At 40.7% G+C, this 25,820-nt stretch overlaps 1 protein-coding gene across 3 annotated transcripts in view; it reads left to right on the top strand.

Annotated features, from left to right (window-relative positions):
• st3gal3a (ST3 beta-galactoside alpha-2,3-sialyltransferase 3a) overlaps positions 1 to 25,820 on the top strand; it is a 53,683-nt gene that overhangs the window by 22,176 nt on the left and 5,687 nt on the right. For 2 of the 3 annotated variants that reach the window (XR_012594088.1, XM_074636943.1), the window contains exons 7-10: positions 2,638 to 2,733; positions 5,508 to 5,694; positions 20,145 to 20,291; positions 21,141 to 21,287. Coding sequence is in view for 2 of the 3 variants with exons in the window: in XM_074636943.1 (XP_074493044.1) it covers positions 2,638 to 2,733; positions 5,508 to 5,694; positions 20,145 to 20,291; positions 21,141 to 21,287 (577 nt within the window). In the remaining variant the exon portion in view is untranslated. Of the gene's footprint in view, positions 1 to 2,637; positions 2,734 to 5,507; positions 5,695 to 8,750; positions 9,018 to 20,144; positions 20,292 to 21,140; positions 21,288 to 25,820 lie in introns of those variants that run through there. The other variant, XM_074636944.1, reaches the window with a different exon arrangement.

Raw genomic sequence — 25,820 nt, 5'->3', positions numbered from 1 at the left:
GGCGCTAAAACGAAGCATTCCAGACAGAGGGTGAAGCGGCAGTATGAGAAAAATAATGTGTTTTTTTAACATTAAAGCATGTAAACATTGCAGTTCTAGTAGAAACCCAAAATACAAGTGTGAATCTCAAAATGAGCACGATGTGTCCCCTTTAAATCTCTTTCATCATGTTTATGGATTAACTTCTAAGACAACCATCAGTTTACCTCAACAAGTCCCTCCTCTTGCTAAAGCTCATATTGTTCTCTTGAAATTTCCCTTTTTTGAGAACACATGTAATCCTCTGTATTTTACAAACACGGCATCAAGTCTAGTTCTTCATTTGACCCTCTTGGACTTAAAGTGCTTCATTTGGAAATCAAAAATGTGTCTCTCTTAAGTGTAGCTTCTCTTTATCTGGTGGTTTGTATCCGTATATTTGGCAAAGCCACGCGTTAAATTCTAAACAAACTCTCTGAGCTTTAATGGTGAGTCTGTCCGTGTGCCCTGAAACTCCACATTAATGACTGGACTCCAGATCAGTTATTGGAGCAACAGTGTTGTTTGACTCCACTTTGTTTTTGTCTTTATATGGACCTCATCAGTCTCACAGACACTGTGTACTGACCCATCAGCCAGCTAAGACCATCAGGAATGTGTTTATTTTTCCTCCCAGAATTAAGCAGCACAGACTAAACACTGGACACATGTTGTACTGAAACTACAATACAATATTATAATCATAATATTAACCCTAGTGTGACACATTGTTGACTGTGTCTCTTTTAGGGGGGGGTGTACAGGGGGTCTTTAGGGGGAGATAGAAGGTCAACAGTAGATGTCACATAGAAGTGGTGTACATCATCTGAAAGTTGTTCTAGTCATAAATCAGAAATAATTAATTAATTAATTACAGTAATTAGAATAAATTGTGAAAGTGTATAAGGGCTTACAAAATTATAATGAAAGTATGTGATGCTCACTTATGTCTCATAAATTGTTGCAGCAATTATTGGGTTGATACCATGTGTTACACAGATTTGGTGCTAAATTTAACCATTTTTTACACTTCAAGAATTGATAGAAATGATCATTAATCCCTCCAAAATACCACATTAAGACACCAAGACCTTGAGGAACACCATAGAAAAAGCCATGCTGTGATTTGGGATCAAACACTTTTGACATTTGGAGATTTCTGCAAGAATTTCTTTTTTCGGCGATTGGATGGCGAGCACTTCTGTTGTGTAAACTGCTCAGAAATCCCCTTATTGTCAGTCTAGCTAGGAAAGCCATCCATCCTCTGAATGCTCTAGGTCTCTAGTTTGATCCATCCATCCTCTGAATGCTCTAGGTCTCTAGTTTGATCCATCCATCCTCTGAATGCTCTAGGTCTCTAGTTTGATCCATCCATCCTCTGAATGCTCTAGGTCTCTAGTTTGATCCATCCATCCTCTGAATGCTCTAGGTCTCTAGTCTGATCCATCCATCCTCTGAATGCTCTAGGTCTCTAGTCTGATCCATCCATCCTCTGAATGCCCAGCAGGTCAAAACAGGTCATTTTATACAGTGACGTTGAGTTTGAAAATGATCTCACTACAATGAAATGTCTCCTATGGGGACTTACATCATCACACATGAACACAGTTGAGCTCATTGGATCCACAAGAGTCTCAGCTTTACAGTGATACCAAATTTTTGTAATTCCAAGACTGTTTAGGGAAAAAAGTGCATGTTTTTTGCCCCAAACTGCATGTGATTATCATAAAGTGGTTGTATATAGTTATGATTGGCAATTAACAACACAAAACAATGACAGATATTGTCCAGAAACCCTCACAGGTACTGCATTTAGCATAAAACAAATATGCTCAAATCATAACATGTCAAACTGCAGCCCAACAGGCAACAACAGCTGTCAGTGTGTCAGTGTGTTGACTTATCTATGACTTGCCCCAAACTGCATGTGATTATCATAAAGTGGGCATGTCTGTAAAGGGGAGACTCGTGGGTACCCATAGAACCCATTTACATTCACACATCTGGAGGTCAGAGGTCAAGAGACCCCTTTGGAAATGGACATGATAGTTTTTCGTGGCCAAAATTTAGCGTAACTTTGTAGCGTTATTTAGCGTTCTTCCTGACATACATAACATGGTCGGTACCAGTGGATTCCTCAGGTTTTCTAGTACCCTGCTACAGCTTCTGAAAAAAGTAAAGCGCCGGCGCCCTCAAGGAGTAGAAGAGGTTACGAAAGTTGTTCCCTTTGGAGTTATTTGTTTTTTGTAACCTCTGATACTGATAAACAATAAATTAAAATGATTAGTGATGGAGCCAGTTGCATAATAGGTTGAATAGAAAGCAACTGTGTGTAATCAGGTGATTCTGGAAGGTCCAGCAGGTGGTAAGTTTATTTCCTGGCAAAACCAACACCATGGAGACAAAAGAATATTTGTCAGTTTAACTGAAATGTACCAATCAGAGTAAGGATACCATAATACTGAATATCAGTCAGAGTACAGTCTGTTAATCAGCTGAAATAAAATGACCCAGCTGTAAATCTGTCTTGAGCAGGTCGTCACTAGTGAGGGATTGGGGGGTAAATGACTGGAGTAAAGTAGTACCACATCATAATGGTGCATCTTGTCTGTGTTACAGTATGAACTGTAAGACTTGCATCATCGTAGGGAACGGAGGAATCCTCGCCAACAAGTCTCTGGGACAGAGGATCGATGAGCTCGATGTGGTGGTCAGGTACGCTGTGACACAGAAGTACTAGACACACAGACAGAACACACTGCACTGAGACTTTCTCCTTGAATCAAGGATCTAAGTATGGAAGACTATATGGGTCATAATTATATTAATAAAAAAGACAATTAAATAAACAAATCAATTAGTAGATTAATAAATTACATACATTAATACAGTGTTATCCTGCTGGAAGTAGACATTAGAACAGTGGTTCTCAATTTTCCTTGAAGCCCCCCTACTCCTCCCATATTTTCTGACGTCATCACCTTAAAAACAAATTACAAATCCTCAAAACACATCCTCATTTTCAATAAAGTGATTCAGCGTATTCAATTTATTCAATTCAATTCAATGAATTGAATTGAATTGACCGATTGAATCGGTTAAGTACTAACCGAGTTAGTTTTTTTTTTTTTATTAAATCAACTTTCTTTATTGAATATAACTCATCTTGCCTCTTTGTGAGCGGCTTTAACAGCAAACAGTTTTTTGACCACCATGAAAATTTTGTTTTTGACAGGCTAAACGCCAACAAATATGGATTGAAGCAGAATATTTCATGAGATAAAGACATGTTGCGAATTTTGGAAATTATTACATCTACCTTTTTTCAATAAATATTGACTTTTGGACTTCACAAGGCTCTGTAGTTAACTGGAATCTAATTCAACAAAGAGCATAATACTAATAATATTAGTGTAGTCTGATCTTTATCTGCAGAAATACCGGCTTTAAACAGAATGTTGGCTCCTAAGTAGCAAAAACATATAATTTTAAATAGTTTTAGGTACAGACTTTTGTATAAATTATCCAGTAAGGGTGTTATTATGGCTTTAGTTGCACATGTGCAAATCTAATTTTGACAACCTCAGAGCAGACTAATCCTGACACCCCCCGGTGATCTTTGGCGCGCCCCCTAAGGAGGTTTAACTAACTCTAACAACTGCGATCTCTCTAAGTGCTCCTACGACGGTGGTTATCAACTCTGTAAGTCAACCCAGGGTTCCTCAGTCTGGCTGTGAGCGCGTTCACATGAACGGGGCGGTGTTTGCAGCATCTGACCAATCACAAACATGGACAAGTCTACTGCCAACAGAGCGGCTTATTATACAAATCCAAGAGCAAACTATAATATGAGACAAATGCAAAGAAGTTCAACACATAATCAGACTGGAAGTAACACAGCTGAAGCTGCCAAATGCAGGAAGGACAGCTGGCAAAAAAAATAAAATAACGCTGACTGTGTGAATGCGCAAATTAACATAATATCCCTGTCCCATAAAAAGCATGAGTAGATCTGACTAATAGTGTATTTTATTAAATGAATATGTTGCTTATACGCAGACTAGAATAGAAGAAAGACAGACTTTATTATTCCCTCTGGGGAAATTGTGGCGTAAGACAATTAAACCTTTCAAATGCATCCCCGACCCCGACGGTGTGAATCAGACCTGGGAGCAGATAAAAAGTAAATATAAAAACAGAATTCAAAGCTTTAAGCAGGCTTACTTTCATATCTTATAATCATCCACAGCATACATAAAAGTACCGGTAGCAAAGTAACGCAGGGCAATGCATACGGCCTGCGGGACTGTAAACCCACAACTCTGACTTATTTATCAATTTATTTTTGATTTGCTCCCATGTTTCACACCGTCGGGGTTGTAGCTGAAAGGATAAGGCTAATGTATTGTTATATATGAATACACCAACGCAGCACTTTCATTTATTGGAATACACACTTGTAATTAAAGTCAGATCTATCGTGCTGTAGATGTGGCAGTGATATTATAAACCTGTTGATTTATACAACTCTCCTTCCTGTATTTGTCAGTTTAAACTGTGTTGCTTATAGTCTGATTAAGACTGTGACTTCTTCGTATTTGTGTAATATTATCATACGATCTGCTCACTGAGCTCTGATTGGTCAGTAGGAGGTGATTTTATACGAGTTGATCTCTTATCTGGAACATAACCTGCTCCAGACCAGGTTAGCTGTTCAGCATCAGTTACCATGGCGATCTACCCCGGTAAGAAGTGAACCACCGTCGTAGAACTGAAAACCCTGAAGGGTTAACCCTGAAGTTACCTCGCTAACAACCAAATAATGCTTCGTAGTCCAGACCTCAGACCAGCGTGTGAGAACTACATACAGTCTATATGTGTGACACAGTAGATTTTGTCTGCCTCTCTAACAAGCCACGAGATAAATTAAAGAGGACTTAGCGGGAGAAAAAAAATGTGCTGTTAAAAAAAGGCCATCCTTCAAACAGATCTCTATATTAAAACATATAGAGTAGAGCTGGAGGGGAGTTTTATAATGTTAAACATAGTTATTTATCTTGATTTGGATATTTAATTGCTTATTCATTTATTTTATTGCCCACTTATTGATTTAGGGAGAGGTTTTAATTGATTTAACTCTTTATTAATATAATTGATCACTTGTTTATTTCGTTGCCTATTTATTTATTTCTTTGTTTGTCCATTTTATTATATAATAATGAGCCATCTGGTCTTCAATATCCAAGGACAGACGGTGTCATATGTTGTACACGTTCTAAAGCAGTGATGATGGGCTTTATGTATTTATAAAAATGTACTTGATGTAACTCGACTACTGTCATAATAGTCATGAAGACATTGTTTCAACTTTTGTATTTGTCGATTTTGACAAATGTTGTACAATTGCAGATGAAAATGAAAAGTATTACCCAGTTGTGATTATTGTGGAAGGGGCATTTTATGATTGATTCTGCAGCGGTGTGTTGCAGGTTAAATGAGGCCCCAGTGAGAGGCTTTGAGAAAGACGTCGGCTCCAAGACCACCATGAGGATCACCTATCCAGAGGGGGCCATCCAGAAGACTGAACGCTACGAGACCGAGTCCCTGTTTGTCCTCTCTGCCTTCAAAGCTCTGGACTTCAAGTGGCTCCGACACATGGTGTTCAACCAGAGGCTGGTAAGGCAGCTGATGACTCTTGAGTTTGACGGTTGGTGATAGGGATGGACAGCGAGACTGTTTCCATCCACCTGTTTTTATGCAGATTTCTGATTTGTACATTGAAAAACACCAAGAATTCTCAAATATCACAATTTTTTTTTGAAAAAGTCAGAAACAGAAGGCTGACGGAAACCAATTTTTAGCGTGGCTCTATTGATGGCAATGTCGGTCCACCGCTTGAAATTTCTGAAAAACTGTCGGATGGATTGGCCTTAAATTTGTTGCAGATATTCATAGGTTGCTTTCCATTTGGCTAACATGGCTCCCCGCTTCCCTCACTCGCATTCATTCATCAACTTGGCTCCTCCCAGCGGGGATGAGAGAGAGAGTGTGTTTTTACCACCCTCGCTCACTGCAGCGTTATTTTGAGGACCCACAGCACCTCAACTGTCAAATGAGTAGAAATAAGTAACGGTAACAGTTTAAAAGAAAAACACCTGGCATCTGATGGCTAATGCTCCAGTACTGATTATAGGTATACTGAGGCGTCAGCGCGCCACACAATATAACTGATAGAAATAACACAAATTGACATTAGATTTGATTTAGAATTCGGGCTGTCAAAGTTAACGTGATAATAACGCGTTAAAGTAAATCAATATTTTGGAGGTTGTAGCGGGCTCAGTTTTAAAGCTAGAAGATCATGGCATCATCTCATCTCATCTTCAACCTCTTATCCTGGGGTTGGGTCGCAGGGGCAACAGCTCTAGCAGAGGACCCCACACTTCCCTTTGCCGGGCCACGTTAACCAGCTCTGACTGGGGGATCCCGAGGCATCATATGAAACTATAAAACCTCAGGAATCCATTAGTACCAACCATGTCAGCTTGTCGCAATGAAGGTTTAATTACGCTCCAAACTTACGCAAAATTTTAGCGAGGAAAAACTGGCATGGCCATTTCCAAAGGGGTCCCTTGACCTCTGACCTCCAGATATGTGAATGTAAATGGGTTCTACGGGTACCCACGAGTCTCCCCTTTACAGACATGCCCACTTTATGATAATCACATGCAGTTTGGGGGCAAGTCATAGTCAAGTCAGCACACTGACACACTGACAGCTGTTGTTGCCTGTTGGGCTGCAGTTTGCCACGGTATGATTTGGGCATATTGTTTTATGCTAAATGCAGTACCTGTGAGGGTTTCTGGACAATATCTGTCATTGTTTTGTGTTGTTAACTGACTTTCAATAATAAATATATACATACATTTGCATAAAGCAGCATATTTGTCCACTACCATGGTGATAAGAGTATTAAATACTTGACAGATCTCCTTTAAGGTACATTTTGAACAGATAAAAAATGTGTGATTAATTTACGATTAATCACGATTAACTATTTTAATCGATTGACAGCCCTAAAATAAACATATAATACCATCATTTTGTTCTGCCATGTTATGTGACAAATGTGTTTCGGTAACTTGGTAGTTTAATAATGTTTAAGAGGAAGGAGGGAAACAGCACCGACTTCCTATATGTTTGCTGAAGTGATGGCCATGATGAATAAATATGCACACACATGCTGGGCACCTGAGTGGGTTTCCTGCTTGTTTACATAACAATACATTGTGGCATGCAAAAGCCTGTGGCACTCGAAACCAGAGGAAACAGCAGCAGGGTGCAGGCAGTTCCTCTGTGGGGTAAAAGTGAAGAGAAACGATAGCAGGAGGGGAGGAGAGAGGGAAGTCTGTGAGCCAGGTGAGCAGAGAAATGGAAAGGCAGCCTGGGGAGTTGTAGGGAGGGCCAGGACGGTGACATGTAGGTCTTGACTGATCATAGAGAGAAATATAGAAAGGCAGATGGTTGCAGAGGGATATTCTATTCTCCGAGACAGTTGAGATGTAGATAATCCAGCAAGAGTGCAACTTAGAGGGATAGTTTGGGTGTTCTGAAGAGGGTTTGTATAAGGTACTTCTCCATAGTCAGTGTATTACCTACAGTAGATGGCGGTCGGCACGCCCCAAGCTTGGAGAAACAGAGGAGTACCAGCATGGGAGCAAAGCAATGTACTGCTGTGGATGGGGGCAGCAGCAAAATGTATTTTAGACACCTAAAAGAAAGGCTCACTTATAAAAAATCAATATCAGTTTATGTGTACGCTATATTTAGAATATTTTCACCACTTTACCTTGCCGTCAGACATATATGCAAATATGCTGCTTTATGCAAATGTATGTATATATTTATTATTGGAAATCAATTAACAACACAAAACAATGACAGATATTGTCCAGAAACCCTCACAGGTACTGCATTTAGCATAAAACAATATGCTCACATAACATGTCAAACTGCAGCCCAACAGGCAACAACAGCTGTCAGTGTGTCAGTGTGCTGACTTGACTATGACTTGCCTCAAACTGCATGTGATTATCATAAAGTGGGCATGTCTGTAAAGGGGAGACTCGTGGGTACCATAGAACCCATTTACATTCACACATCTGGAGGTCAGAGGTCAAGGGACACCTTTGAAAATAGCCATGACAGGGTTCCTCGCCAAAATTTAGCGTATGTTTGGAGCGTTATTTAACCTCCTTCTCGACAAGCTAGTATGACATGGTTGGTACCGATGGTATGATACCGGTATCTTCGCTCTAGCTTTAAAACTGAGCTCGCTACAATCTTAAAAACGCAAGATTTCCCCCTGATTGTCTGAATAAGTCGTTGGATTTGTCGCTAGTCACTTTTCGTAATAAAGTTGCTAATCGGGTCCAGCAAGAAAGCTACTGGCCGATAGCCGGTTGTTTGGGAACAGAGTTGTTAATACATCCACCACGGTACAGGCTGACAGCATACAGCCCATGGGTGGATTATAAGATTATAAAAGTGATGAATACAGCATACAGTTAGCAGAGTCTGATGCACGTTCATTATGCTGAGGAAAATAACTCTAGATTCAGCTGTTAGTTCATTTTACAACTTTAAGGACATCATGATTTAAATGAGGGCTATTTAAGTGTTCCTACTGGGAAGTTGATTTATCTCGAAAATAATTATCCTCTGATTTACAGACGTCTCTTTCTACATCCATGGCCACGAACTTATTGGTGTTTTCAGTCCAAAATGGCGGCAGCACTACCGCAGCACCATCTAGCAACTGTTGACAAAAAAGCACCAGAGTTTTGTCTCTTTTCTTCTAGACTCTTTGCCGGTGCTCTGCCCTCTGGTTCCATCACAGTTAGTTTTGTAGTTTGGTGATTTTTAAACTGTAAATGTGTTCTGTGTACAATGAGCAGTCTTAAAACGAAGGGAGATCAACTAGCAAAAATAGAATCTATTAATATATATTAATGAGTTTGTTTTCTTTAGTGTATTATCTGAAAATAAGAATCATGTTTTTGTTAGCTTAGAATGAGCCGTTTATATCTACGTATGGAGTGGGTTCCTTTTCATGGAGCCGGCCGCCATGTTTTCTACAGTAGCCCAGAACGGACAAACCAAACACTGGCTCTAGAGAGGGCCGGCCGCGTTTTTGCGTCGGCCACCGTAGTTCTCCTTCACGCTTGGCACACCGGAGAAATTTCAATTTGGTTGCAATCTGTAACCTCACTGCCAGATGCCACCAAATCCTACACACTGACCCTTTAAAATTGGTCTGATGATTTGAATCATCAACCTTTAGGGGGCAGCCCTACTCATTGGCTGACGATGATGCACACACTCCACAGAGGAGAGGAGATTGGGTATGTGGAGAGGCCTGCTGCTCATTACAGATGCTCATACCTTGGATTGTAGTACAGAGGGAGGGTTACCTGTGTGTGTGTGTGTGTGTGTGTGTGTTAAAGTAATAATTACAGACCTGTTTATCAATATTATCCTTCCGTTTAGGCCTTTAGTAGTTATTATAAGCCTCAACATCAACCAGGATACCGAGGCTGCCTCCTCTGCTGTCACATTTGCATGCCTCTGTTCCAACAACTGGCTGTGGGTACAGGCTTTATGGTCGGACATGCTTGAGTGGGAACACATTCCTGCAGCCCGAGTCACAACATACCTGCTTTGTACTCCCTCTCCATTCCTCCCTGACAGGAAAACAAACGGGGTCAAATGCTCATAGATCTCTAAATAGATATAAATAAGAGGATAAAAGCAAGTAATGGCTGATACTGTGATCAACTGGTCGATTCTCTGTAAAAGACTCACCTCATCACTCTTTTGGTCTTGTTGAACTACAAATACACACAGTGGTAGAGGATGGTCAGAGAGTGGTGCTTCCTCTACCCCATGGACAGTCTCAGACAGACAGACACTAGCTAGAGCTGCTGGAAAAGCAACAGTCAGCCACAGCTAAAAAAGAGAACTCTGAAGTTGACCCTTTGCCAGTAAGAGAGTGAGGAGAGATAAAAGGTCTGGAGATGTGTTTGTGTCAAAGCTTACTGAATCCTGGTAGAAAACACTGGCAGATCTGATACCATTGTATTTGTCCTACCCCATTTATAGCAATGAAAGTAGAGTAAATATAGTGCCATGCAATTTAACAGTAACACAAACATTACAATTAATCACCAACGCTCTAAAACAGTTTGAACAAAAACTTTAAACTACTTTATAGTAGGGGTTGAACGGTTCACTAAATTACCGGTTGGGTTCATATCACGGTTTTGGGGTCACAGTTTTCGGTTCGTTCGGTACATTTCTGTTACAGCGAGGAGGTCATGTTCTGATTTCAACATGCTTTTCATTTATTTGGCAAAAATAAGTTAACAAATGTTTACCTCAACAAAAGTATGGCTTCCATAAGGAACATAAACACTTCTTCATCGACATATCTTAATAGAAAGAATACTCTAGGTCGTCTACAGTCATTAGTACAAACAAAAAATGCAGCTTTGTTATTTTCATATAAATATGATGAAATTATAAACTAAGACCATCAACATAAATTGAAGCATAAGCTCAACCAGAACTATGCTAAAAAAAAAGTATAGCTTTTTATCTCCCACTCATTCAACAGTGGCTCATTGGTCATAATTCTTACTATTACAGTCTGTGATGTAAATGTAATGTTCCATCTTAAGGCTGTTGGTAAATCCTCAACTGCTGCTTCTGCTAGTTTATAGTTTATAGTTTATAGTTTATAGTTTATAGTTTATAGTTTCTACAGGGCAGGCACAACAGACTAACATTCATACGTGAAGGCTCACGCTCTTTGACCATCTGCTTTAATTCTGTATAGTTTATGATGGAGTGTGGTCGTATATGCAGCGATAAACACTCTTATAGCATTAGAGATTACTTTGTCACGGTGTGAATCTGCAGTGGGAGGCTGTCTGAAGACTGTGGGGGGGAACGGACTCTCCGTCCAGTCTGCTTTTGAATCGCTCCGCTGATCGACACATTCGGGCGATGCCGTCGTAATGAAATGTTTCAAGTGTCCACATATAAACCCGACTTCAGTTGAACAATGTCGGCGTACAGTTTGACACAAATTTGAACCCATTTACATTCACATATCTGGAGGTCAGAGGTCAAGGGACCCCTTTGAAAATGGACATGACTGTTTTTCCTCTCCAAAATTTAGTGTAAGTTTGGAGCGTTATTTAACTTCCTTCCTGTCCAGCCAGTACGACATGGTTGGTACCGATGGATTCATCAGGGTCTAGTTTTAAAAAGCTTTAAAACTGCAAGTTGTGTTAACGCGTTAAATAAATTAGTGGTGTTAAAACTAATTTGCGTTAACTCGTTATTATCACGTTAACTTTGACAGCCCTATTTAAAACATTATAACCTTCACTAAGGGAGGATTTCTTGCTGGGCTGTTGTATTAGACTGCATTAGTTTTAGCCAGGTGGTCATTGACTAAAAACACATAAATATTTATTTAAAAAAAACACGATTACTATAGCCTGTGATAGGAGGTACTGTACCATATAGTCATTGTTGGTATTCTTATAAGCTGCTTTGATAGGCAAACATAAATGTTTAAGATAATTTGTCAATCAAGACACTCTATAACTATATATATATGACATAATATAATGATTGGCTGTAGAGAGTCCATTAATTCCTGATAATGGACACCTACTAAGTAGTTCCAGTGAAAAGTTCTGTTCAGCGTTCTACAGTAATACGCTGGCTACAAAAATATCTGAATATCTTATTTACAACACTGAGTGTTAAGGTCTTTGCACAACAAGTCCATTTTCCATGGACGGTGGCTATGAGTGGTCAAACAACCCTCTTTTGCCTTTTGACAGATGCGAAAAAACACAGAAAATCGAACCTGTTTGGAAAACTTTAATGACGGACGAAAGTTTGTGATTTAGTGTATAAACGTGATTGACATAACGTGAGGTTGTACTTATTTTTAAACGTGCAACAATTTTGGATGAGAAACACGGACTTGGTGTGCAAAGACCTTCAGTCCTTCAGCATCTCATCCTCTGAACTCCACAGGGTGGCGACTGGAACACACAAACTGAAAGAAGTCCGTTCCACTGCTCCTCTGAACTTCCTGATACGTTGTATCACATCTCACACACATCCCGGTCACTGTTTGACTTGCCCGTGATATCTTGATATTGCTTTGGGGACAATGACATGGCTGGACAGCTAGCTAGTCTTGTTGTTAAACATACTGTCAAATTATATTTACTGTTTTTCAACCGTACGCAGTCTGATTGATTTTGAATCTAGCTATCATAAACGTTAGCATTCTGGCTCATAGCTGAGCTAAAGGGTTCTATGAACTGAGCGGACTAGAAATATCTCCCATTGCTAAGTCGTAGAGAAGGTTCATCCTATTTACTGGAGTAGTGAACAATGTTTCCATTGCATATGAACATTATGGGATGGTAATGGTTGTTCCAGGTATTAGCAAACCCTCAGGTGTTACCAGGGAAACAGATTCATGGCTTGTGAAAAACTTTAGATTTTGGTTGTAAAATGAATGAAAATATAAAAAATGACTGGTCTTAATTTGTTTTTCTTTGTCAAGTGACCATGGTATAAGCAGGATAATGCCCTTAGATGTGTCCATAATCAGGATTTAACGGACTTTGCGGAGGCAACCGTTCTGGCCTTTCCGTCGTCCATTAATTCCTGAAAATGGACACCTCATCGGGCATTATCCCTTACTTGATGTACACCGAACAGCAGGACAGCTTGTTTAATCAGTTAGCTTTCCACATATTGGCCTGGAGGGAGAAGAGATGAATACACTCATGTTTCTGTTTATCCTTAGGTTTACCAGCAAAAACACATTTTTAACAAACATATTTGTAAAGATACTCAAGGTATACCTCAGATATTTTATTCCATTGCTTAATTTTGATTGGTGCACCTTTTGGAGAAGTGGTGGGAACATTTGTTTGCCCTTTGCCAGTACTGGACTCTTAGTACTGACACTCCCCTGATGTCTAGCATACATGCCTCTCCAACTCCAGCCAGAGGGCTGTGAGTGGGGAGTAGGAGACTTCAGCTCTGATGCACATCAGAAAGCAGCTGTCAGTCTACTGCAGCACTGGAGGCAGAGAGGGAATCCAGGGCTTCATGTGGCGATCACCAGGGTGGTCCTACTCCTGGATCACATTTCACCTCCACTGACAGGTGGAAGCACTGACAGCCTGTACGCTGTTGCAGCTGCATTGCAACATCCCCCTACCTTTTGTTGTCAACAGACAGGCCCATGTCTTGTCTACAGTGGAACTGACAAACACAGTTTTTTAGCTAATGCTGCCATCCACAGCAGCTCTCAACACACTCCATCACATTATCCTGCCCTGTCTCCTGAAAATGACATTCCCATACAACTGAACTGCGTTGTTAATCACGTTTCGAGGGAAACTTATTTTGTTGCGGATACCGTTTGTTCTCGATGTCTCAACACAAATCCATCTGTGTAGGGAGGAGGTTGGGGACTTTCACCCAGGAGACCTCCGTTCATGTCCCGTGTGAAACTAGAAAGTCAACATTCACTTATTTTAATTTACATCCGTAGCTTAAAGCTGATGTAGGTGAGATTAGAGCAAATATGATTTTAAAAGGTTATTTTTATAAAACGGTTTCTATATCATGACAGTAGTACATGAAACAGGTAACCTGAAAAAAATCATGTTCCCCTGTGTCCCCCGGTGCTCCTAACGACATCTGCAAGATTTCACAGACCGGAGGAAAACAAGCAGTAAGAGCTGATCTGAGGTCCGCTGTCCAGCTGCCGTCTATGAGAGCCGGCTGTCAATCACTCACAAACTCCAATGAAACGGTCAAACTAGCCAGCGCTGATCAAATATGAATCAATATTCTGTTACGTTAATGTCTATTTCTCTCCTCAAATGTTTTCAGAATCATCTTGTAGTGCACGGTTTAGCTGTAAAATGAGAAAGTTTGTGACGCCGCTGCCATTGTGAAATCCGGTGAAGGAACGCCAAGTTCCGGTCACATGTGACTGGAGCACAGCCAATAGGAACGCTCTCTCTCTGAAATGACCTGTGATTGGTCAAAGTCTCCCATCACAGGCTAAATGTTCTAAAGCCTGAAAACAGAGCCATGAGGAGGAGCAGAAGTCTAGTTTTCTCTCAGAACACTTGAATTACAATATGCTGAAAGGTTATTATGGAATTTTTGCCCAATGATGCCAAAAATATACTGCCTACTGCAGCTTTAATAATGTAACAAACGTAGTCATTTTAAGCCAAACCATGATGTGTTTTAACTGAACCTAACAAAGTAGTTTTGTTGCGTTTTTTGTTTTGTTTTGTTTCAATTTACAACTTAAACCACATGATTAAAACTGTTTAAAACTGTTAAAAACTGCGACCGTAAAAATACATTTTCCTCAAAATGTAATTGAGAATGCAATTTAGTTGTACGAGTTGTTTTCCTAACATGAGATGATGCAGTCACAGTCTTTGGAATCCGTCGACATGGTTAGACTTTACAGGCGTAAATCTGAAAACAAAATTGCACTGGTAGTATCCTTTTAATATAGGAATACTTCACCCAAATGGTTTGCATCAGTTAGCTGCCTGGAATGATGCACAGAATGTTTGTACTTGCGATCCTTCATTAAAAAGTGGCAGCCATTTCCGTTTCTTGTTTTGTTTTGTTTCAGTTGACAACGTTGATTAAACCACGTGAGTAAAACTGTGACCGAAAGAGCATTGCTCCTCAAATTGCTTTCTTTGTGTGTATGAATGAATTTACAAGTTTGTCAGTTAGTTATTTGTGGTATCCTCTGCAATGTTGCCACAATCAGGATGAAGTCGGAAAACCTGCGTGATTTAATGATGATAGATTTGATTGTCTACAGTAGACCTCGTGTCAGTGTATCCATAAGGGCCTCAATATGCTTTCAATGAAGTGCTAGTTGTATCGTCCAACAGTGTCTGAACCCCCTCCCTTTACACCTTCCTGACATCAGAATTATGGGGCTGCAACTTCCCGTAACAGACAATCCAACAACCACACCCACTTTACACAGTGATTGGTTCAAACTTCTCTCTTTTTTTTTCATTCTTCATGCACCTATATCTGTCACTTTCTGTGCGTACAACTGAGTGCAACACAATGAATGCTTTCTGAGAGAGATTGGGATTGAGACACACAAACAGCACAAGACCTGTTGTTTGTTGGCAATGTGTAAAGGCAGTACAGGTGTAACATTTGACACTGAATAAACAGTAATAGTGTTAAAGGACTTTGAAGACGATGAGACCGGCTTTATTTACAACAACACTTCAGGACGGTAGATCAAGTTCCCTCCCCTAAAGCAGGGTAGTGCAGACAACACACCAGCACACACACACACACACACACACACACGCTCATTAGTTATGAATGGACAAGTGTTGGCTGGAGGAAAACTGATTGCCCTAAGATAAGGAAAGTGGCAAAGCAGACACTGAGAGCTGGCATTGTGCTGTACTGTAAGGACACAAATGATATCCATCATGGCTGACTTGGTTCTGTGGACAAAGTATTTTCCACAGGAAGCATCAACAAATGGATTTGATTTAATATTAGAAGAGAAGAACCCTGCAGTTCTTATCTTATCTTAAATCCCACACAGAATCTTTGTCAGTTTTTTAGAATTACTTTTTAATGATAGAACAAGATTCTACAGCCATGCTAGCAGCTCTGTGAGGCTGTACCAGTAGGCAGTCTCAAGGTTTGAGAAGTGAAGCCAATGCTGAAGTGCTTTAAACTTGCATTCCGTCTAACAGCCAGCAGGGGGCGACTCCTCTGGTTGCTAAAAGAAGTCTGATGATGTTCATTTAGTAAATTATGGTTCCATTTAGAGACAGATAGACCATAAAGCAGGGGATGCTTTAGGGCGGGGCTACCTTGTGATTGACAGGTTGCTACCACGGCGTTGTCCGGTCTGGGAGTTTTCACAGTGTGTTTTCAGTTCATGAAAGTTGTAACAGTTGTACGTAGCTCCACCCTCTCATGTCACTTCTGGTTGCAAAAACGATGGCGACAGCCAAAAGCCAAGATGCGACGGCCAAAATGCCGAACTCGAGGCTTCAGAACCGTAGTCCACAAACCAATGGGTGATGTCACGGTGACTTTCTCCACTTCTTTTATCGTCTATGAGCTCTACGTCGGCACAGCAGTGCGTTGAGCTAAATGCTAACACCAGCATGCTAACATTGACAATGACAGTGCTAACATGCTGATGATTAGCAGGTCATATTCAGTAGCTCAGTCTGTAGGGACGTGGCTCTAGTGGCTATAGACTTAATCTTGTTAATGACATACAGTATATCCTAAATGTCCCAAACATACACTATATAAAGACAGACGACGTGTCTCCACTTCCTCCCACTGTACAGAAGCCAAAATATCCCGGATACGGGAGTTGCCATCTTGAGATTTTGACGTCATTTGGAGCCAGAGTCTGCGCAGCAGTGATCGGGCGGTGGAGTCGCGGTATCGAGATCACCCGAACCAATCGCGAGCCGAGCACGGTCGCAGCTCGTCAGCAAGAGAGACTCACAGCTGTCAATCATGACGTCTCACCCTCTTTTTATAGCATCAAATAACTAATTAAAACCAAACTTATCAGAAAAATGAACACTTGAGCATACATCAGCGTGATAAGAACTACCTAAAATGACAGAAACCATCTTTGGGAAAAATGTATTTGACGTGTACTTTGACTTTTTAGTTTGGCCCATGTCCCATCCGCTAACATGGAGGAGGCGGGACTTATGACCTATACTGCAGCCAGCCACCAGAAGGCGATCCAGATGTTTTGGCTTCACTTTTGGGGAGCTGTCATGCCGTCCATCTTTATAGACAGACTATGTTCCCAAATTGTAAAATACAGTGTAAATGCAGTGAAGAACTTTGTCCTGAAGCATCACAAGGTGTAGGTTATGGGAAGCCCCAGGTCACACTTTGTTTAAGTCCCTGCAGTGGAAAAGGGCTATAAATGAAATGAATAGTCGCATGCTATTAGAGCTCTACTTCGGGACATAGACTAGACTGATTTTCTGCATATCTACTAACCTTAGTTAGACTCAGAGTTATCTGAAGTAAATGTATATAAGCACATTCACTGACTCTGTCATTAAAGGGATGTGATGATTGCTTGTCATTTGATGCCGCATGCTGTGTGCAGATGGGTTTTCCACAGACTCGTGTCCTCCTGGTGCTGCCAGCAGAGCAGAGGTGTTAGGTTTCCCAATCGGATGGAAGAGCAAAATGGTCTCAGTCAGACAGGATTACCACCTGATCCGTCAGTAGGAGCTAACAGGGTAACATTGCTATGCTAGTAAGCTAATAGCTCATATCATTTCTGTTTGGTTTGTGCCTCCCCCTCTCTCCAGCATACCTAAGCGAGCTCAGAGGCAGGTATCCCAGTAACTGTTCACAAGGAGATATGAGGCCTGCCGGGCAGGCTGCTGGTAATTAGTGTAATGGCCCCGGGTATACTGATACAGGGGCTTCCTCCTCTGACTGGCTTTGTTTGCTGTGTTGACCCCCCCCCCCTCCAGAGGCCTCAGCTCAGGCTATTGCTTTCACTGGGAGGCTCGAGCACCATCATATTTTCCACCCCTGTCCACTTTGCATCCCATCCCACCTGGTGATAGTAAGAAGAATTGCTAAATATTTACAGTGTGAATATTAATGGTCATTATTCAGCATTATTATTTATGATGACTGATATATCTGTCAATAAGTATGTTGGGGGTTTTTTTTGTTTAAGAATTTAGAATTTTGTATATTAACAGCAGTAAAGGAAATAAGGATAGAGAACCAAAGTGAAGTCGTGTTTTGTGTTTAATAAAAAAAAAATATATATATATATATAAATAAAAATAAAATATCTTGATTGATATTTTATACTTTATAATGAACAATAAATGTCAGTACAGAAATGCTAACATGTTTGAGGTCATTGAGAAACAGTTTGTGTTAACTTTTCAACTGTAAAATGTCCCACTCACTATGTATCGGTTGGGCTGTTATCAAGTCACAAACATTCCTTACTTGCAAAAATGGTATTTATACTGCTTTGTTACTTTGAACCTTAATAAAAACCTCAAAATAATAGCTAGAAAGCCCTAATTTGATTGCATTAGTTAAAACAGCCCTTATCCAAGAATTGTTTATGAGCTATTAATTGCTATAATATTTCAAATAAAACCCATACAGATCACAATGGCTGTGAATGGTCCTGACTCTCTGCCCCGTGTGGCACTGAAAGCTGCATTAAAGGGGTTTTTGGCCGGAGGAACTCAATAAAGACCATGACGTAGCATCAACTTGCACAACTTGTAATAGCTAACATGTTAGCAAACAGTTCCCTATTTACACATTACACAGAGCAACAAGTCCAATATTCACTCTCCTTTTAGCTCTGTTTTTGGTCTCCACCAGCCCCTGAGAAAAATATCTTTACTCTTTATATTAGTTGCTAAATGCTCCACTATGTTCACCAGCTAGTCTCTAACTGTGTCTGCCTGCCGGGCAGGTAGTGTACAGCTTTTACACTGAGAACATCCACCTGCTGCTGCTGGAAACCAGGCTGATGCAAATTGTTGAACCAAAATAGTAAATCTGCTATAAAACCAAAACAATGAGCTGAAAGAGGCTTTAAAGCTATCTAGAGATTGTCATTAGATTTAATGTTTTGATAATTCTATTTTAGTTTACAAGCTCATTATAAACCAGTAAAAAGCGAAATCATCGTCAGACGATAGCCGGTGGGTTCCCAGATTGGCCAATACGTTCCGCCTCTTTTGCTCTCCACACGGGTTGTGTACCTGGATTCAACCAAAGCCTGCTCGAACGTGATTGGTCAATACTCGGACTACAGGTAGGAACCACAACGCTTCCGATACCAAAGTCTTGTCCCGTTGCCTACAGATTCTACATGTGAATTCAGAATCTGTTTATAGAGATTAGTAGAAAAAGGATTGATATCTGATGGTTTTCTTGACAAGCTCTCAAGCTTGTTCTGATATATTGGCTGTGTTTCTATTATTCTGCTATTTAATTACTTATTTATCAGGGCTGTCAAAGATAACGTGATAATAACGCATTAACGCAAATTGGTTTTAACACTCCTAATTTCAATCGATATTTCGGAGGTTGTAGCGGGAGTGAAGAGTGAAGATACTGACATCATAGGAAACTAGAAAATCGAAGGAATCCATTGGTACCAATCATGTCATTGCTTGTTGCTAAATAACACTAAATTTTGGCAAGGAAATACTGGCATGGCCATTTTCTAGGGGGTCCTTTGACACAAAAATGGGTTCTATGGGTACCCACGAGTCTCCCCTTTACAGACATGCCCACTTTATGATCATCACATGCAGTTTGGGGCAAGTCATAGTCAAGTCAGCACACTGACACACTGACAGCTGTTGTTGCCTGTTGGGCTGCAGTTTGCCATGTTATGATCGGAGCATATTGTTTTATGCTAAATGCAGTACCTGTGAGGGTTTCTGGACAATATCTGTCATTGTTTTGTGTTGTTCATTGATTTACAATAATAAATATATACATACATTTGCATAAAGCAGCATATTTGTCCACTCCCATGTTGATAAGAGTATTAAATACTTGACAAATCTCCCTTTAAGGTACATTTTGAACAGATAAAAAATGTGTGATTAGTTTGCAATCAATCATGATTAACTATGGACAATCATGATTAAATATTGTCATCGATTGACAGCCCTATTATTTATATTATTTATTTGTCTAATTATAACTTTTGCAGTTTCAATATGCCCTATGAAAAACTTCACTGGGTCACTCAGCTCTATACCAAACGATTGGCATATAGCTGTAGATTGTATTTTAGTTCCAGTGTGACCAGTGGTAAAACTGTATTTATTCATATGATTGTGTTTTTGTGTATTTGTGTTTTGATTGTATGCACATTTTGTTCAGAGTGAGGGTCAAACTAACCACGCGGTTTATTTTCCTCTCTCTTTGTGTCTCAGCGCAGCACTGATGGCTTCTGGAAGTCGGTGGCCAAGCACGTTCCGAGGGAACCCGGCGACATGCGCATCCTGAACCCCTACTTCATCCAGGAGGCCTCCTTCAAGCTGATCGGATTACCTCACAACAGTGGACAGATGGGCAGAGGGGTGAGAGAGCTGTTGTTTTCCCAGCAGTCACTTTGTGTCCAGTTCTAGGTAGAGACGTAGCAGGAACAGTGAGCTGTTTCACACACGGCGCTGAGTTAATGGTCAGGACTGGAGCTCTGCTAGCTGACTCCACCGTCTGTCTGTGTGCATTATGAAGGCCTCTGTGAACACACAGCAGATGCTGCAGGGAGCCCAACACAGTCTGAAAACAAAGTGTTACCATTAGGCTGTTATAAATAGAAGCATTCTTCAGATTTCACATCTGTAAGACATCTACACGAGAACCGTACAGATTAAATAACACATGTTCACTACATACTGTACACATGATCACTACACACTGTACACATGATCACTACATACTGTACACATGTTCACTACATTCTGTACACATGATCACTACACACTGCACACATGATCACTACACACTGTACACATGATCACTACACACTGTACACATGATCACTACACACTGCACACATGATCACTACACACTGTACACATGATCACTACACACTGTACACATGATCACTACACACTGCACACATGATCACTACATACTGTACACATGATCAATACACACTGTACACATGATCACTACACACTGCACACATGATCAATACACACTGTACACATGTTCACTACATACTGTACACATGATCACTACACACTGTACACATGTTCACTACATACTGTACACATGATCACTACACATTGTACACATGTTCACTATATACTGTACACATGATCACTACACATTGTACACATGTTCACTATATACTGTACACATGTTCTGGGATACAAGTCATGGCTCAGTTTCATGAACACGTTTTGATGTCTGTTTTTCAGAATATCCCGACCCTGGGGGCTGTTGCCATAACGATGGCCCTTCACAACTGTGATGAAGTAGCTGTGGCTGGATTTGGCTACAACATGAGCACCCCCCATGCCCCACTGCATTATTATGAGAAGATCAGGATGTCGGCCATCAAAGAGGTAACTATAATACACTAATATAATATATACTGTATATACTAGTATAGTATGAAAGGGATAATGTACAGCGAGCCGGTCTCTCAGCGCCCTGAAGGGGATTCTTTCACAACAATGACCCTCTAGTTGTACATTATCCCGCTTATTACACGGCTACTTACTGAAAAATCAATATTTGGACACAAAAACGGTCCTCCAGAGTCCGACATCAGAGCTGCGCCCATAGCAACGGTCTGTTATAGAGAAATTACAGACCGCTGAATGCCGTGATTGACCAATCAGAATGGAGTATTCAACACAGCCGTGTAATAAAGCATAATATACCACTACAGACCTAATTTGGTAGAATACTACAATAGGTTCTAAAAGTGATGCTAGACATTGCAGAGCTTTATGTAGCTCTGTAACAGTAACAGTTCTTTAAGCCACATTGATGTGTATCCCACCTTTTCTTGATCCAATCTCCCTGTAAAATAAACTTAAGGGCAACAAACAGCAGCAGGGTACGATCTGCGCCAGAATGTACGCCATCGTTTTCTATGTCAGCCCACACGCTGGCAGTATCAAAACACACATCATCGCGGGTTGACATCGATCGAGGTATCAGCATACCCCGCTGTCTGGCAGCAATTTTAACACATTCGCTCCACGGATTAGCACATGCAGGCTACAGTAGTTTTATTTTTATGGCTCCGCACCGGAGACAGCTGTGGCCGGAGGCATTATGTCTTTGGGTTGTCCATCCGTCCGTCCATATGTACCTAACATTCTCGTGAACGCGATATCTCAGATTTTTTGGCAAAAAAATTTGGCACAAACATCCACTTGGACTCGAGGATGACCCGATTAGATTTTAGTGCTCAAAGGTCAAGGTCATTGTGACTTCACGTTCGTCCCATTCTCATGATACCTCGGAAGTGCCTTGAGCAAATGTCTTCACATTTGGCACGAATGTTCACTTGGACTCAAGGATGAACCGATTTGATTTTAGTGGTCAAGGGTCAAAGGCCAAGGTCACTGTGACCTCACAAAACACAGTTTTAGCTATAACTCAAGGATTCATATGCTATTTATGACAATTTCACACCAATGTCTAACAGGATAAAATGATGGAAGTGATGACATTTCGGACAGACATGAATGTAAACTGCAACGCATTCTAATGCCAGGTGTGAACAGACGTACTTAAAGCTGTCCACTTGTGATCCGATCACTGAGGACGCATGTTAATACCAGGTCTGAACAGGGCCTTAGATGCAACACCACAAATGTCTTTGGTAATTCATAGCCCACTATCGCTTTCAACTCTTCCCACATCCCATCCATACCAGTATTTTCTCATTTTCATAAATTTCCATTAAACGTAGGTGTGATGTGATGTGATCTGCTCCACTTTTCTCTCCACACAGTCTCCAGCATGTCTGTTGTGTAGAGGCTACAGTATTTTAATACTGTCTGTGCTACGAGTGTAAAAGGACGCAGTGCGACCAGTGTGTTGCCCATAAAGTCACAGTGCAGTTGGAGAGTCTTTATCTTCTGTAATGTGGCGTATTTCTGAGTAAAACAGAACACAGTTATGAGACAGATCTAAATCAAATTCTTTCAAGTTGATTGGATTGCTCAAAAGAGGGACTATACGTTAAGACTGAGACTGTTGGCTTCAACCCACACCTCCCTCACCTGGGCTGTTTGTGCTTATTTTTTCCATGAAAGGCTCTGATTGTTATTATAACTGTCTGACATTATGGACAGAGTGTCGCTCAAGGAGAAGTCTCGTTGTGAAATCTGGCGAGGTGATGTGTTGCCGGAATACAACGGTGGAATAGTGGAATACATCCATGGTGGAAACAGACAGAGTTTGTTGTGTTGGAGTACAGAATGTGTAGCTTAGTGTTATCTAAAAGATTTATAATGTCATGGCTGAATATTTAAATGATTTCAACAATGTGGACGAACTCTTTGAATTCGATGTTCTGCCCGTATTTATCTGAGCATGAGTATACAGATATTCAAATTTCACAGCGAGACTTCTCCTTGACTTGGACACAATAACAACCAGACCGGATCAAGTGAAAGGTGAGAAAAAGGTTTTATTTCTCTGTAGGGTCCTTTCCATAATGTTGTCACACACTAATAACAATCTGAGCCTTCAGTGGCAAAAACAAACACTTTAAGTGAACGTAATAGGAAATAGGGTCCAGGTTGATAAATACCAAAGTTAACCTTTAATGAAATGAGTGTAGCTGCTGAAACCTTGTTGCCATTTGGCTTTTTTTTGTTGCTAGATTTGTGACACATTAGTAGCCTAAATTTGTGAATGTCTCAGTCTGACTTTATTAACTCTGGGTGGGAAATTTACAGTTTAGGTTGATGATTCATCTCCTCCATCCATTTACTCTTAACGGACGATACTCCCACACAATATTCACATCCCCTAAATTTGTTAGCATTCTGACCAACCTGTCGACCAGCATCCTATTTGTTAGTTTTCCAGGTTTACGCTGCACTGGAACAGTTTACTGTGACCTTTCTCTCATTTAAAACACCTCTCAGGAGGGATTTACCCAGCATGCTGTGTAGTGGCCTAAGATGTGTATGAAATCTCAAGTGTAGGAACGTCGCTGGGTTGTTGGTTTTTGAAAGCAGCACATTCGCGGCACACGACATACAGTGTCTTGAGTTGCCATTCACTCCACTTCACCGTCTCCCGGTGTCCAGCCTGCATCATACATCACTCTTAGCCCAGGTTACTGAGACAGACATACAATCCCCTTCATCCTATTTTCAGCGACTGCCACAGACTTGTGTTTCAGTTCAAAGAGGCACCGAGCTGCTTGGCCCGCCCCCCTGGCATGTATAATTGAGACAGGAGAGAAGCTCATCTCTACTGTCCTCCATTAGTCCACATGGACTGTTTTTTTTTTTTGTTGGGTTTGTTGGTGGTAGGTGGCTTCACGACACCAACACCATCATGTTTGTGATCTTTTTTTAATCTCAGGTCTTGTACATGACAAAGTCCGAATTAGAAATGAATGATTCATTGTTTTTATATCGAAATCAAAAATAAGAAAAAATTTAGATTTTCAAATTGTAAAAGCCCAAATTTTAATTATGATTGATATGATTTACACTTTGCCAAAGAAGACTGTTATTTTTGTCTTTTTGCCGTATAAAAACACCACCGCAGTTGTGGGTCTTACTCTGAATGAATGATCTAGATCAGGGGTCTTCAACGTTTTTCAGGCCAAGGACCCCAAACTGATGGAGAGATGGAGCAGGGACCCCTACTATATATATTGTATAAAATTGTGTTTTATATTAAACTGGGCCTAGTGCCATGTATAAATGTACCTTGTTATTGTGCATTCAATACTAAGCTATTCAAATAATACACAGGTTCATATATTCATGTTTTTATTTTAAACGTGCAAGGTACAGTGAGTAGATAAATTGTAATAAATAATAATAATTAAAAAAAATAAAAAATAAGAAGAAATTTCCGCGACCCCCCTGCAGTACCTCCGCGGACCCCCTCGGGGTCGCGGACCCCCTGTTGAAGACCTCTGATCTAGATGATCACCTCACCTCATGTCAGAGAGGTAGCTGGCAGGTACAGCTTGGTAGTAGTCGAGTTGTTAAATCAAGTATCCAGTATAGAGTACCGGCCGTTAATCTTTGAGATACATCATACGATTGTTTCAAGCTACTCTTACCAAACATTTGTATAAGCACTTTGGCATCTCACATTCTCTTGATATTGATAGTGATGTTATTTAGTGCTGCAACCAAAGCAGTAGAACGGACATTGAACTGTTGTCCGTGGTCGTTTGACTTGCACAAAAGAAAATGGCGACTGTATTTAGTTGTTGTGGTGACAACACACATCAGCGGGGCTGTAAAGTGTGGTCGCAGCTCACCGGGAAGAGAGCGGACGCAGCTCCAGAGGTGGATGGCTGGAGTGGTGAGACGGAGGGACAGTTAGACTCGGTGCTGCTGCTGGCCACCAGCCCGCTGTTCGCCTCATTTTCTTTAACCAGTGTAGCATTAAAGCACGGCAGATATAGCAAGCTAGCTAACTAGCAGCTGTACGCCATTTCATTTGCTAATTCCACCATGCTTTAATGCTACACTGGTTACAGATAATGAGCCTAGCAAAGTTGTGGGCTGGTGATATCAATGTGCTTTCCTACGCTGGGACAAGAGTGTGTGAATGAAAGACTTAGTCATTAAATTGTACTCATTCACTCTCTTGGTAACGTTACTACTGCCGCTGCTCGTTTAGTCGTTAATATAAAACCTCACCTCAGTGAGTCTGTGACTCGCCATAAGTCGGTTTAGTTGATAAGGATGTTAGCCTACCACAACCGTCGCAATGACAACGGTTCACCTAAAAAAAGGCCGCCGCTCTGACCATCCTGCTACGTTGAATTGAACGGGAATGTCCGTTCTACTCCTATTCTATTTCTATGGCTGCAACTAACGGTAGTTTTCATTATGGATTATCATATTATCATTTAGTCTACAAAATGACAAAAA

This window comes from Sebastes fasciatus, chromosome 5 (genome assembly GCF_043250625.1).
Source record: "Sebastes fasciatus isolate fSebFas1 chromosome 5, fSebFas1.pri, whole genome shotgun sequence".
Lineage (NCBI taxonomy): Eukaryota > Metazoa > Chordata > Actinopteri > Perciformes > Sebastidae > Sebastes > Sebastes fasciatus.
The sequence above is the reverse complement of the archived record's forward strand: the minus strand, read 5'-3'. Positions and strand labels throughout refer to the sequence as shown.